Here is a 14836-nt window from a genome sequence, read left to right as displayed (position 1 = left end):
GTAATTTGTAGTTGATTTCTTTGACCTAATTCCATATTTATGGCCAAACGTAATGCTTGAGCTGGTTCTAGAGTTTCTCGCAGCAATTCCCTTTGGATTTCCGGATCTAACATATTCGCAATAAATAAATCTCTGATAAGAGTATCTTCTTTACTCCCGAGTTCACAATTTTCAGAAAGTTCTTTCAATTTTCGAAAAAAATGTTCGATAGACTCTCCTCTTGTTTGTTTTGTAGTGAGAAGTACATACCTATCAAATGTGATATTACGCTGACGAATAAATGCTGATTCGATGATTGTCCAAAGTTCTGCTGTTGTTAGAATGTCCATCTTGAGGTGTAGGTTTCTGCTACAAACAATTCGACGTCTTTCGGTGCCCAAACTGAGATATAGCATTGACACAGTCTTCCGATCAGCCTGTGCCCACGGTTTATCTCCACACATTACTCCTATCTCCAGTTGTCTCTGACACCGATTCTCCCAGTTCATTTTTCATTGAGCGTTCCTCGCCAATCTTTCCCTCTCCGATTGTGCCAATGATCCGGTTATCGTATCCTCATAGAAAGGTTCAAGTGGTAGTTGTACTGTTTCGGGTTTTGGTTCCAACAAATTGTCTAGTGTAATATTTTCCTTCGCAAGAAGAGCTAACTTGGCCTTCATCTGCCACTTTTCCCATTTCAACGGAGGGTCTGCACTATGTTTATCCCAAAAAGGCTCAATGCCAAGTGGGGTCCGCTTCTGAGTTGCTGGCTGCGCCATGTCATACGCAGATGAGATTGCGTACTTAATCTTGAGTCGCGAGTGACGATTATGTCTTATATCCTAACTTGCGCGGCGAGTGCGCTATACACAATTTCTCAATGAATCCGCTTAGCGAATCGCTTGGTAAATACTTGTCTACTTTACTTGATTAGCAAGACAGTTAATGAAGAATAAGTTAAATTGAGCAACTGTTCGCGAAGTGCGAAACTAAAAGAGTGAGTATTAAGGCAACTGGTATTACAGAAGTCACAACAAATATGAACAATAATTTCCCGCTATGGGAGATGGGAATAAAAGACTAGCATGTGAAATAACATTGACTTATACACATGCCCTTCAGGAATAAGTACACTAAATTAAATTAAGTACATCGTATAATAAATTTACTGCACTGAATTAATTTATGATGTATGACACGTTCAAATATCATTTTTAGACAAGATTAGATTTTGGACTAGATTAGTTTTACCAAAATGGTGAAATCTTGGCTACAGCTTCCACTGTATTCCTTACTAGAAAATGAAAGTCCTCTTAGTTGGAAATAAAAACAAATCTTTGTTCATTTTAAAGCATCCTTTTCTCTGCCTAAAAATTAGGAATTCTGTTCTGATTGTAATCCGAATCGCGAATACTCTAGACAACTACATATGCTTTGGATCTGTCGGATCTCTTGTGCCCCCCCCTTAGCTTTCGTTTTTTTTGTCTAGAAACTTTTATAAATCTACAATTTCCTGTTTTCTACAGTTTTCTACAGCGTTTACAACAAAACAGATTTGCAATAGGAACGTTTTGTTTGTGTACAAACCTTGAAAAGAGTCAATCACAACAATTGTGCCATCAACCACTCGCATAGCCGAAGTGAACTCAACCGAAAAGTCAGTCAGTCCTGGGGTGTCAATTAGACTCACGAGGAATTCGTTGCCCTCATTCTCCACATCTGCCGCTGCAAAAAAAATCTTTAAATTTATTTTTAAAAAGGCTGCGAGAGAGAAGAACCTAATTTTAATTGTGCATTATATAAGCTTGATCTAGCTTGACAAGATGCCCTAATTGCTGACAAGATGCCCAAATTGCCCTAACGAAGCCTTGAGGAACAATAAAGAACAAGCGATTTGGTTATAAGAGATGCCCAAGTCCGGGATTTTTGGATCAATTGGAGTAATGGTTAGCACACCAGGTTTCCAAGTAAGTATTTCAAATCCAGTACTGGTCCGTTTTCACTGTAGTTTTGCTTGCTTAGACGCCTCAAAGTGTTTTCAGCTCCCATAAAAATGACCATCTATAATTCACATCTATAATTCCTCTATTATGCTATTTATCAATAGTAAAATAGTCGTACCTCTCATAGGGTCATACAAATCATTATCATTGCAAGAACAAGCATCAGTTTGTTTACGCATATTTGTAAGCAAAAAATAAATACTTTCAGTATTAGGTGACTTCAAATCCAAAAAATATCAAAACCGAGGCAAAAACTGTTCTTACTGAAATTGAATCCAAGTTCTAGAGTATTTGAGTAGAGAGATACTGTTGCTATTTTTGACTGAAAGGTTCAACTGTTTAAATTTTAATAAGACCTCCTAGCTGAGTTAAACAAAGCTTCACAATAATAAACTTGTAAAAAAAACTATTTCTATTGAGGTTTCGAACAAATAAAAAATTTGAGAGAGCACCGTCGAAATTATTAATGAAAAATGTCAATCGGTGGAAACTATTGTATATGCAAATATTTTTGAATTAAAAATGCTTGCCATCATTAATCAGAGTAAGTCTTAAGACTACAAAAAGGAGAATAATTACAGGCAAAAGTTGAGTAGTCAAACGAAAAGTGCAAGAGGCAACTGTCAAATTTTTTTTGAAGCCATAAAAAAATTGCTGATAAGTTTTTGTGTTCACCGAGGACTTTTCCAAACTTCAATGGGAACTTTAATTGTTGTTTAACGGGATAAAGAATCAGAAAAGAACCATGCTTTCAAAGAAAAATAGAAGAATAGAAAAGAATAAAGAAAAAACGTTATATTCATACAACAATTAAATATAGGAGAGAACCTCTGACCGGACTAGTTTTTATACATTTTAGGCCTCTGGGTCTTGTCAGTATTAAGACCAAACATCAAATTCACAGAGTGTTCTAATGATTTTACTGTCGATTCTTTTCGATAATTACTTTGATCGGCAAAAATTGACTGAACAAAAAAACAATTGCGTCTATAGTTCGTCTTCCCACTAGGCGGGTCAAAATAATTAAGCTTATGAGCTGGGAGGGAACGACCGACAGATTTTCTTCTTTTCAATAGGCTCATATATTTGCTAGTTTGTTTTGATTTTATGATTAAGCCTCTGATAGTTTTGAAAATAACGGTGTTCAAGCATTTTGTTTGCTTTCAGGATTTCTGTATTGAGTGAGCAATGAAAATTTGATTTTTTGTTCCAACTCCTCTTGAGGGGGGGGGGAACTATATACTCAAATGGGTTTTTTTTGTTCAGTCAATTTTGGCCGATCGATATATTCATCGCAGAGAGTTGAGACTGGTATTATTAGAGAGCTCGTCCAGCGTAGAATATGGAATTAAAAAGATTTTTTTATTTTCGTTTTTTACAGGGAGATATCGAGGTTTAAACTTTCGAGAAAATAGAGTGAATTCCGTCGATTTTATTCACCTTTTTTTGGAATTTTTGACTAAAATTTCGCCAATTTTGCTAAATTTTAATAAAATTTTTCAAGAAAATGTTAACGATTTTGTTTTTTAAGACAAAATACATAGTCGGCTATTTTTATTGAATTTCTTTGTCACAAATTCCGGCTAAATATTTCACAAAATTCGGACTTTTTCATCAAAACAGCACGAAATAAGTTTCTTTAGTCCACTCTTATTAAATTTGCAGGAAGTGCACACCAAAAACACCACTAACACAATTTTTGTAGACTGAAAAGGGGGCTAATTCTACTTCAACTTCCGTTGAGAGTGCTCTGTAATTGAAACATTGCCGTTTTTTGCTAACTTTATTCTTTGATTATCAAAAACTCAGCATTTATTTTCGGTTTTTCAACCAACAAAATATCTATATGTATGACCTTCGAAAAATTAAATATTCCTAATGGACAGTAGGCATTAGCAGGACTATTATTGTACCAATCCTGGACCGTTACAACCCAAAAATAATTCGGACTGTCATCAGTCGGTTTTTTATATAAAAAATTCAATCTTCTTTTATAATAATTGAATAACAGAGCATTTCAAATCAAATCTCACGCGATGGGTCCTATTGGCTCCCTAATTAACTTCAAATTAATTTATATAGTTGATGGTCGTTTTGACTTTTAAAATATTTGATTTTTAAATAAAAAATGGCTTATTGAACTTTGCCTCCATTTTTCTCTTAATTTAGTCAACTTGCAGCTTAGTGTCAGCAATCACAGAGTGCTCCTTCTGGCGAATTTACGCTTTAAGTTATGTTGTTGTGGCTTTGATACTACTAGATTTCACAATTTTTTTAAATTTATAGGTATTTGGCCATTTTTCATGTTTCCTAGTTTTATCAATTTATCACGTTATTGGCAGTTCATATATCACATTATTTGAGTTCAAAATAACGCGCAATTAATAATATTTAAATCCTCAAAGATATACAATGTGGTTCTTTACTGCTTCGACAATACTTTCTCGAAGAATTTAATTGAATTTTTTAAATTTTTTCTTTAAGTGTCGTTTTTACTTTGTCTTTTCAGTCGTATTCATTTTTCTGTACAATGACCCGGTTTGATTGGCTTTTAATGGGAGAGTAGATGAGCTGATTTTCAGATAATAGTAGATAGCTGATGGTTTTCATGACTTTGAAAACAATTGTTTTCCAAAATGAAAAAAAAAACACTTTAATTCGCATTTTTGTTCCTTTTATTGTCTGTTTGTTACCTGGTCTCGTTAATTAAAGGTTAAATATGACATTATTTTTGTCAAAGGCAAGTGTCAAAAGGGATTGATGTCACAATATCTAATGTTTTTAAAGGATTCGTTGTGACTTTACTCGCTTTGACACGGGTTTTTTTTTTACAAAAAAAGTAAATTATTTTTTGATTATTTTCATATTTGACGTTCTTGTTGTAGACGTAAGACATGTTCTGGATGATTGCAGCTCTCAAGGGCTTCCTTAGGAAGAATAAACGAACCTATTGATTTTTTCAATTTGTAATTAATGGCTTTCATGTCTTTGGAAATAATCTTTTTTCGAAAAAAAAACGAAAAAATTTTTTACATATTTTCGCATTTTTTTCTTTTGTGTGTATTTGTTATCTCGTTTCTTTAATGAACGGTCACATAATACATTATCGCTATTCGACGAAGGTGCAATCGAACATATTTTGAGAGCCAAAGTATGGCTTTACGGCTTCGAAAGCATTTTCTGGCAAGTTTTAATTTGATTTTTTGTTTGTTGTCTATTTGTTGTTCTTTTTGTAAATGAATAAAAAATTGAATACCGACAGTTCCTAATTCACTTCTATAGAAACATTGGTAATTGTAAGCCTATGGGATATTTTAGTTGATTCCTAATGATTTTCCTTACTTTGAATGAAATTTGTTCTTTTTTGTCTAATTGTCACCAAGCCTTATTATGAGCTGGTGAATAACCATTTTTTTCTGTTAAGTTAAAATTTATTTTGTTTAGTTTCAGTTTTATCTGACGCTATTTTGACTTTGTTATTAAGTTTTGTTTTTTAGAACGGACATAAATTTTTTGATGTAATTAATGCTTGTTGCTGTTGTTTAATTTTGCCGTTAGTCTTCTTTTGCTTTCTTAATATCGCATATCTCATCAATCTAAAGCATAATTTTTTTTACTCCATTGAGTTATTTGCTTTGGAGGCTATCTCTTCGTTCATATATCAATTTTTTTGAAAAATACTTGAATTTTTGGGTTTTCCTATCTGTTCCTCATTTGGAAGACAATTATGTCAAAATTGTGGATGAGCGGGGTCGGAACCTCATGTGCCATCGCACATTACCGAGCCTCCTTGTCTTATTTTTAGCATCACAGCTACGATTAAAAAATGTAGCGCCCCTTCAAGATATATTGAACGTAACTGTGTTATGGGGCCAAGCATACATGCTATGCATGGGGAATAAACTGGTTGTTAGAAATCAATTTCAAAACTTATAAATTGGAAGTAATTGTTAAGTGACCCTGCTTCAGATCACTGAGAACTTCTGGAGTTTATCGAGAACCGCAAAGTCAGAAATTCGAAGTGACTTCTGCAGAGTCACTTAACCATGCTTAAAACACGAAACGCGCACGTTTTAATATGATGAAAGTCAACATACGTGTTCACAACTAGAGGTGTTTTCTGCCCATGAAATAGATTGATTTTTAGATACTCTTGGATTATCGAAAGTACTCAACGCATTTGGGTTATCAAAAGATTCCAGCAATCCAAAATGTATTAAATTTAACGTTTTCAAGTGCAAAGCCACATAACAGAGTTTAGAACAGACCCCAACACAGCCCCCCCCCCACGCACCCACCCTAAAGAAGTTACCCGAGTTTATCTGTCTGAAAACTTACAATCTAATTGCTCCATTTGTGTAGTAGTCAATTCCATACGCAGCAAATGGAGAGACGATTTCCTTCCACCAGGATCCGCGATTGCATCAATTCCACCGTCAGTTTGGATTCCGCAGGAATTGACGAGGCTTTCTGTCAATTTCGTTTTACCAGTTCCCGAGTCACCAGTTAGTGCCAAGTTTCGGACATTTTTATTCTTGACCATTAAGTCATGTATTTGTGCAGATGTCAACTTTACCATGATGAGATCGATATGGGTTCGAGTCTTAAACAGGTCAGACCTAAGTCGAAAAAATTTTTTGCAACATTATGAATTTCTTTCAAGAGAGTTAGTTATTGCTCGATAACAGAAAACTGAGAAACTCTCTGAAATTTGCATCTATTGCTTGATGACTTTCCATTTGTCATCTAATTGTGACGTAATTTCTACTGTTCTTTTCATGTCCATCAGAAGGAGTAGAGCAGAAATTCATTTATAATAGATTATAATCACAGATTAGATTAATTGAATCAGCTAGTTGAACTGCTTTATAGTGTGCGATGACTCTTGAGTTTGTCACACTATCATTTTCTTATAAAGTATGGGAAATTTGGAAAAAAATTTTGAGAAAATACTTACTTCTAGCCAGTTAAACAGAACTTATTTCAAGATTAGTTATTCCGGTTCTGTAATTCAAGATTCAAAAAGTGAAGAAGCTGATAATTTCTGGCTGAAAACCGGTCAAACTAAATGACTGCAGGTTGATTTTTGGTACATTAAAATATACATGAAAACACATGAATACATGAAAAAGATTGAACTTTATATGTAACTATACAACACATAGAATATAACGCGCTCGGATACTTTTAAAAAGTTATAATTAAAGAAGGTTCTTCGTTAGAATAATATGCACTTTAAAATTCTGATATCTGTTGTAGCTTTTTATTTATATTACAAGTTGTGAAAAAATTGTAGCTGAGGTCATCCGAAAACGTGTTAAATTGTTTCGTGAAGATATCATATATAGAAAAAGTTACCATTAGTCTTAAAATTCAAAATTTTTAATCACAGACATTTGATTGAGTTATTTACAATCAATCATGACTAGATTCCTCTTGTAAAATTTATGTATAACAATCCCGCACAGCTAGCATGTTATCAGATGTCGTCTAAACCCAACTTGCCTGGTACATTCTGTTTACAAATTTCTGTCTTGCCACTTTTACTTCAAAATTTAGACTGTGATTTCCCTATAGTAACTCTAAAAGAAGTTCTTAAGTTTGTTTTTATCGAAAAAACTATTTCGCTTTTTTCATTTTTATTAGGGTCTAAGGGTCTAGAGTTACAAAAGGATGCAAATTTGGGATTTTTTCCACGAAGCTTGCCTGAAGGCGTCTGAATTTTTTCTGAAATTTTGCTCAGTTGTTTGCTAAATTTATATCACGCTGTAGTTTAAAGTTTTTACGAAATCCAGATTACGGATGACAACAAAAAATGCATAAAAAGTAGTGCACAAGGACTTCTTGGAAAACAATGCCCATAAATTAAAACTAAAATACATTGTTACGCTTCAATAGCAGCCTACTTCTTTTAGTCAACTCAGGTCATGGTAACATTATAAGGTAGGTTACTCAATCCCATGTAGAATTAGAAATTAGCCTGATGATAATCGACATTGCTTTTTGAGCGCTGAGAAGCATCAAAATGGTTTCCCGTGCCGAACTCCAAGTGTAAATCAGTACTGGGCAATTGTAAATGCAAGTCTCCATGTAATATAGTTTGCTCGCTTTCTCGCTTGAAGTTTGCTTCTTTCAAGCGTATTTTAACTGCGCAAAATACAAAGTTTTAACAGTCACGGTGGCGCAATAAGGAGAACAAACATCTCCAGAGCGTGAAAGAGTGGGTTCGACCCCAGTACGGAAGTTTATTTTCGCACTTGGCTTGAACTTGCAAGTCCTGACCAAGTCCGACATGTCTTAAATGTTTTATGATCATAGCTTTGAATCAGTACTGACACCTAGACTTAGAATTAGACTAGCCCAGTACTGATATTGACTTGGCGTTGAAAACAGTTGTACAGTGACAACAGTCTAATGAGAGCTTTCAGTTTCATTTCATACGATTTTCACGGTAACAAAACTTATAAACAATAATAAAGCTCAACTTTTAATAAAGCAAATTATAATACAAAAAGAATATTTCCGCCTGAAAGAAGCAGATCTAACAAATTTAACAAAAAGGTCAACTGTCGAGAAGTTTGAATATTATTAGTTTTGACATAAATCTCCAAATTGGTCTTATTTTATTGTTTTTCTCCAATTTCTCACATTTTTAACTATTTTTTCACATCTTGAGATCAATTAAAAAAAATAAGTTGCGACAATGGTTCTTTAACATTCAAGTACTGAATGAACACTTTTTGTTTCTTATCTTGAACTCTAAAAAAAGATGATTTTTAACGTTTCAATTTAACGTAGTCAAAGTTAAGTTTCCTCTGTTCTGAAACAGCCTATTTCGCGCAGCGTCGTGAAAAAGATTTTATCAATATTTTAGTTACTCCTTACATGTCACTCAATATCTGATTTTTAAGTGAAAGTTTATACAAAAATTAAAATGGTGCTTGATTTAATGAAAAACAATTTGTTTGGGGCGTAGAGTCTCTGAACAGATGCAAAAACCTTGCTTTTTGGAACATTAGTAAATTAAGTTACAATTTCTAACACTTCAACAATCCGACGCTCTCAGTTCATTGTCAACATGAGCTTATTGAAATGGTCTTAAATGTTGGTTTGCGGAACAACCAGCTTTAGTTTCAATCTCAGCTGTGAAAAGATTATTAATATTTGCAATTTGTTGTACTAAACATAACCTAAGGTTGCCGGAAAATAGCCGTCGTTAACGCTCTTGACGCACACTGGGATTGAACCAGAAAAAACAAAAATTAAAAGATAGAACTGGCAGAATTTTTTCTAAATTTCAAAGCTTTTAAACCTAAAGCTATCATGCTTAATAATAATATCAGCTAGCAATCGTTCTAATGAACTTTGATAACCTAGTGCACTATGACTTGAAGACCGGACTTTATCAGTTTATCCGGTTTCTTTTGATTTTGCATTTTGACATTGACCGTACCCGCTGCATTGCGAAACATTGTCAAATGTGAAAATCGTGACTTATGTAGAACGAATAGCGTGATCAAAAGGTAAAGCGAATTAGAAAAAAAAATTACAGCAGGACAAGTACTGAAATACAATCCGAAGAATTTATTAAAAATCAGAGAACTCATTTACCCGACCAGAAGATTAATTGAAGAATCGCAGCTAAAAAGAAAAAAATAGTAGAATAGAAAATAAAGTTTGTTTAACATTCAAAAAGTAATCATTGCTAAAACTCTTGAAAAATGCATCAAAAAAATGCATAGCGCATAATTTTAAGAAAATTTCTCGCAGAAAAAAAGTATTCAAAACCATTTTTCTGTCTCTGGAAATCTGTCAAGTAAACCATCTGCATAAATAAAAAAAAATTGTCGGTCAGCAAAGATCTTTAGACTCAGAAAACGACACAAAAAAAGTATAAATAATTGCAAATTTTATCAAAATCTTGATGAAGTTCGTGATATTAATATCTTCAGAACCATGTAATTGTCTCTAGAGACTATCCAGAATACTCTAAGCTTTAAATAATTTCTCTGGCTCACAAAGATTGATAAATTTGGAATATGACAAATTTCACAAAATTTGAATAATCAAATTTTATACAACTATTGCAACAATTCGAGACAATAAAAACTTAAAACCATTCCATTGCTTGTAGCAACCATGCCGTAATATACTGTCAAACACTAAAGTAAGCTGTCTGCCCGCCGAGACAGAAGAATCTATAGAAAAGACAAATACTTTGAAAAAATAGAAAATTTGATAAAAAATTGACAAAATTCAAGACATCAAAAAGTTGAAATCTTTTTTATTGACACTAGAAGAAACTACGCAGTGACCTATTATAAAACCCTGGAGAAGATTTTGAGCCCTTGAGGCTAGAAAAAAACCAAAAAAATGACAAAAATTTAAAAAACAATTGGAAAAAATTTTTCAAAAGATTGCTCAGATTTGTGATATTAAAAAGCTAAAAACCATTCCATGGCCAGAACAAAATTTTGTTAGTAACCTATTATGAAAAGTTAGAGGAGGTTTCCTAGCTCCTAGGAATGAAAAACTTGAAAAATTATAATAAAAATTTTAAAAAAATTGAAAAAAAAAATTGAAACATTTATATTTTTTATCAAAAAATAGCTACTATAAACTAAGGAGTAACATATTATAAACCCTAGAGGAGGTTCCTTGACAACTAGGTTTGAAAAAACTCAAAAAATTGACAAAAATTTTCAAAAAACTTGAAAGAAGTTTTAAAAATAAGTATAAATTTGCGTGTGCTTATGTTTGGAGTACAAAAAGATATAGCTCTTAAAATGATCATAAAAAACAAATATGATGTCTAGCAAAAGACATTTATCAACTTTTACAAACCTCTATTTTAGACTGGTTCAAAAAAAAACGAGAAATTGCAAAAAAATGCACCTTTTTGGCTCAAAAACTCTTCAAATGCTATTTTAATCTTGAATTACGGCCTTCACAGTATCTTCACCACTCTAAGCGCTTGAACGACTAATACACGCGGCAAAGAGCTTCTAATGAAATTTGATGCCCGCTGAGCTTAGCCTGTTTTTCCCGTTTTCAAAGCTCAACGTCATGAAAAAAAGTGTGAAACATCTACAAACCTCTCTAAACCTCTCAAAACCCCATCAAACATCTAAACCCAACTTGGCTGGTGCATTCTGTTTACAAATTTCTGTCTTGCCACTTTTACTTCAAAATCTACACTGTGATTTCCCTATAAGTAACTCTAAAAGAAAATCTTAAGTTTGTTTTTATCGAAAAAACTATTTCGCTTTTTTCATTTTTATTAGGGTCTAAGGGTCTAGAGTTACAAAAGGATGCAAATTTGGGATTTTTTCCACGAAGCTTGCCTGAAGGCGTCTGAATTTTTTCTGAAATTTTGCTCAGTTGTTTGCTAAATTTAAATCACGCTGTAGCTTAAAGTTTTTACGAAATCCAGATTACGGATGACAACAAAAAATGCATAAAAAGTAGTGCACAAGGACTTCTTGGAAAACAATGCCCATAAATTAAAACTAAAATACATTGTTACGCTTCAATAGCAGCCTACTTCTTTTAGTCAACTCAGGTCATGGTAACATTATAAGGTAGGTTACTCAATCCCATGTAGAATTAGAAATTAGCCTGATGATAATCGACATTGCTTTTTGAGCGCTGAGAAGCATCAAAATGGTTTCCCGTGCCGAACTCCAAGTGTAAATCAGTACTGGGCAATTGTAAATGCAAGTCTCCATGTAATATAGTTTGCTCGCTTTCTCGCTTGAAGTTTGCTTCTTTCAAGCGTATTTTAACTGAGCAAAATACAAAGTTTTAACAGTCACGGTGGCGCAATAAGGAGAACAAACATCTCCAGAGCGTGAAAGAGTGGGTTCGACCCCAGTACGGAAGTTTATTTTCGCACTTGGCTTGGACTTGCAAGTCCTGGCCAAGTCCGATATGTCTTAAATGTTTTATGATCATAGCTTTGAATCAGTACTGACACCTAGACTTAGAATTAGACTAGCCCAGTACTGATATTGACTTGGCGTTGAAAACAGTTGTACAGGAACAACAGTCTAATGAGAGCTTTTAGTTTCATTTCATACGATTTTCACGGTAACAAAACTTATAAACAATAATAAAGCTCAATTTTTAATAAAGCAAATTATAATACAAAAAGAATATTTCCGCCTGAAAGAAGCAGATCTAACAAATTTAACAAAAAGGTCAACTGTCGAGAAGTTTGAATATTATTAGTTTTGCCATAAATCTCCAAATTGGTCTTATTTTATTGTTTTTCTCCAATTTCTCACATTTTTAACAATTTTTTCACATCTTCAGATCAATTAAAAAAAATAAGTTGCGACAATGGTTCTTTAACATTCAAGTACTGAACGAACACTTTTTGTTTCTTATCTTGAACTCTAAAAAAAGATGATTTTTAACGTTTCAATTTAACGTAGTCAAAGTTAAGTTTTCTCTGTTCTGAAACAGCCTATTTCGCGCAGCGTCGTGAAAAAGATTTTATCAATATTTTAGTTACTCCTTACATGTCACTCAATATCTGATTTTTAAGTAAAAGTTTATACAAAAAATAAAATGGTGCTTGATTTAATGAAAAACAAATTGTTTGGGGCGTAGAGTCTCTGAACAGATGCAAAAACCTTGCTTTTTGGAACATTAGTAAATTAAGTTACAATTTCTAACACTTCAACAATCCGACGCTTTCAGTTCATTGTCAACATGAGCTTATTGAAATGGTCTTAAATGTTGGTTTGCGGAACAACCAGCTTTAGTTTCAATCTCAGCTGTGAAAAGATTATTAATATTTGCAATTTGTTGTACTAAACATAACCTAAGGTTGCCGGAAAATAGCCGTCGTTAACGCTCTTGACGCACACTGGGATTGAACCAGAAAAACAATAATGAAAAGATAGAACTGGCAGATTTTTTTCTAAGTTTCAAAGCTTTTAAACCTAAAGCTATCATGCTTAATAATAATATCAGCTAGCAATCGTTCTAATGAACTTTGATAACCTAGTGCACTATGACTTAAAGACCGGACTTTATCAGTTTATCCGGTTTCTTTTGATTTTGCATTTTGACATTGACCGTACCCGCTGCATTGCGAAACATTGTCAAACGTGAAAATCGTGACTTATGTAGAACGAATAGCGTGATCAAAAGGTAAAGCGAATTAGAAAAAAAATTACAGCAGGACAAGTACTGAAATACAATCCGAAGAATTTATTAAAAATCAGAGAACTCATTTACCCGACCAGAAGATTAATTGAAGAATCGCAGCTAAAAAGAAAAAATAGTAGAATAGAAAATAAAGTTTGTTTAACATTCAAAAAGTAATCATTGCTAAAACTCTTGAAAAATGCATCAAAAAAATGCATAGCGCATAATTTTAAGAAAATTTCTTGCAGAAAAAAAGTATTCAAAACCATTTTTCTGTCTCTGGAAATCTGTCAAGTAAACCATCTGCATAAATAAAAAAAAATTGTCGGTCAGCAAAGATCTTTAGACTCAGAAAACGACACAAAAAAAGTATAAATAATTGCAAATTTTATCAAAATCTTGATGAAGTTCGTAATATTAATATCTTCAGAACCATGTAATTGTCTCTAGAGACTATCCAGTATACTCTAAGCTTTAAATAATTTCTCTGGCTCACAAAGATTGATAAATTTGGAATATGACAAATTTCACAAAATTTGAATAATCAAATTTTATACAACTATTGCAACGATTCGAGACATTAAAAACTTAAAACCATTCCATTGCTTGTAGCAACCATGCCGTAACATACTGTCAAACACTAAAGTAAGCTGTCTGCCCGCCGAGACAGAAGAATCTATAGAAAAGACAAATACTTTGAAAAAATAGAAAATTTGATAAAAAATTGACAAAATTCAAGACATCAAAAAGTTGAAATCTTTTTTATTGACACTAGAAGAAACTACGCAGTGACCTATTATAAAACCCTGGAGAAGATTTTGAGCCCTTGAGGCTAGAAAAAACCAAAAAAATGACAAAAATTAAAAAAAAAATTGAAAAAAATTTTTCAAAAGATTGCTCAGATTTGTGATATTAAAAAGCTAAAAACCATTCCATGGCCAAAACAAAATTTTGTTAGTAACCTATTATGAAAAGTTAGAGGAGGTTTCCTAGCTCCTAGGAATGAAAAACTTGAAAAATTATAATAAAAATTTTAAAAAAATTGAAAAAAAAAATTGAAACATTTATATTTTTTATCAAAAAATAGCTACTATAAACTAAGGAGTAACATATTATAAACCCTAGAGGAGGTTCCTTGACAACTAGGTTTGAAAAAACTCAAAAAATTGACAAAAATTTTCAAAAAACTTGAAAGAAGTTTTAAAAATAAGTATAAATTTGCGTGTGCTTATGTTTGGAGTACAAAAAGATATAGCTCTTAAAATGATCATAAAAAACAAATATGATGTCTAGCAAAAGACATTTATCAACTTTTACAAACCTCTATTTTAGACTGGTTCAAAAAAAAACGAGAAATTGCAAAAAAATGCACCTTTTTGGCTCAAAAACTCTTCAAATGCTATTTTAATCTTGAATTACGGCCTTCACAGTATCTTCACCACTCTAAGCGCTTGAACGACTAATACACGCGGCAAAGAGCTTCTAATGAAATTTGATGCCCGCTGAGCTTAGCCTGTTTTTCCCGTTTTCAAAGCTCAACGTCACGAAAAAAGTGTGAAACATCTACAAATATTTCTACAAATATTGCCACAAATCTTCACTGAAAAACATTTCTCAAAATTTTTCCAGCAACTGAAAGGCAAAAATATTTTGCTCATTATTCAAAAACAATCAAAACAGCTTGCTTAATATTTTTG

General features: G+C 32.8%; 1 protein-coding gene across 3 annotated transcripts in view; it reads right to left on the bottom strand.

Moving 5' to 3' along the window:
• The window catches only part of LOC142353630 (elongation factor 2-like), a 44869-nt gene extending 37820 nt beyond the window's left edge, over window positions 1–7049 (bottom strand). For 2 of the 3 annotated variants that reach the window (XR_012761058.1, XM_075405925.1), the window contains exons 1-3: window positions 6940–7049; window positions 6321–6585; window positions 1567–1704 (exon numbers count right to left, since the gene is read on the bottom strand). Coding sequence is in view for 1 of the 3 variants with exons in the window: in XM_075405925.1 (XP_075262040.1) it covers window positions 1567–1704; window positions 6321–6561 (379 nt within the window). In the remaining 2 variants the exon portion in view is untranslated. Of the gene's footprint in view, window positions 1–1566; window positions 1705–6320; window positions 6602–6939 lie in introns of all 3 variants that reach the window. The other variant, XR_012761059.1, reaches the window with a different exon arrangement.
• Window positions 7050–14836: the final 7787 nt, after the last annotated feature.

Source organism: Convolutriloba macropyga, chromosome 14, assembly GCF_964194025.1.
Source record: "Convolutriloba macropyga chromosome 14, txConMacr16.3, whole genome shotgun sequence".
Taxonomy (NCBI): domain Eukaryota; kingdom Metazoa; phylum Xenacoelomorpha; order Acoela; family Convolutidae; genus Convolutriloba; species Convolutriloba macropyga.
Note: the sequence above shows the minus strand (reverse complement) of the source record. Positions and strands in the feature narration are given on the sequence as shown.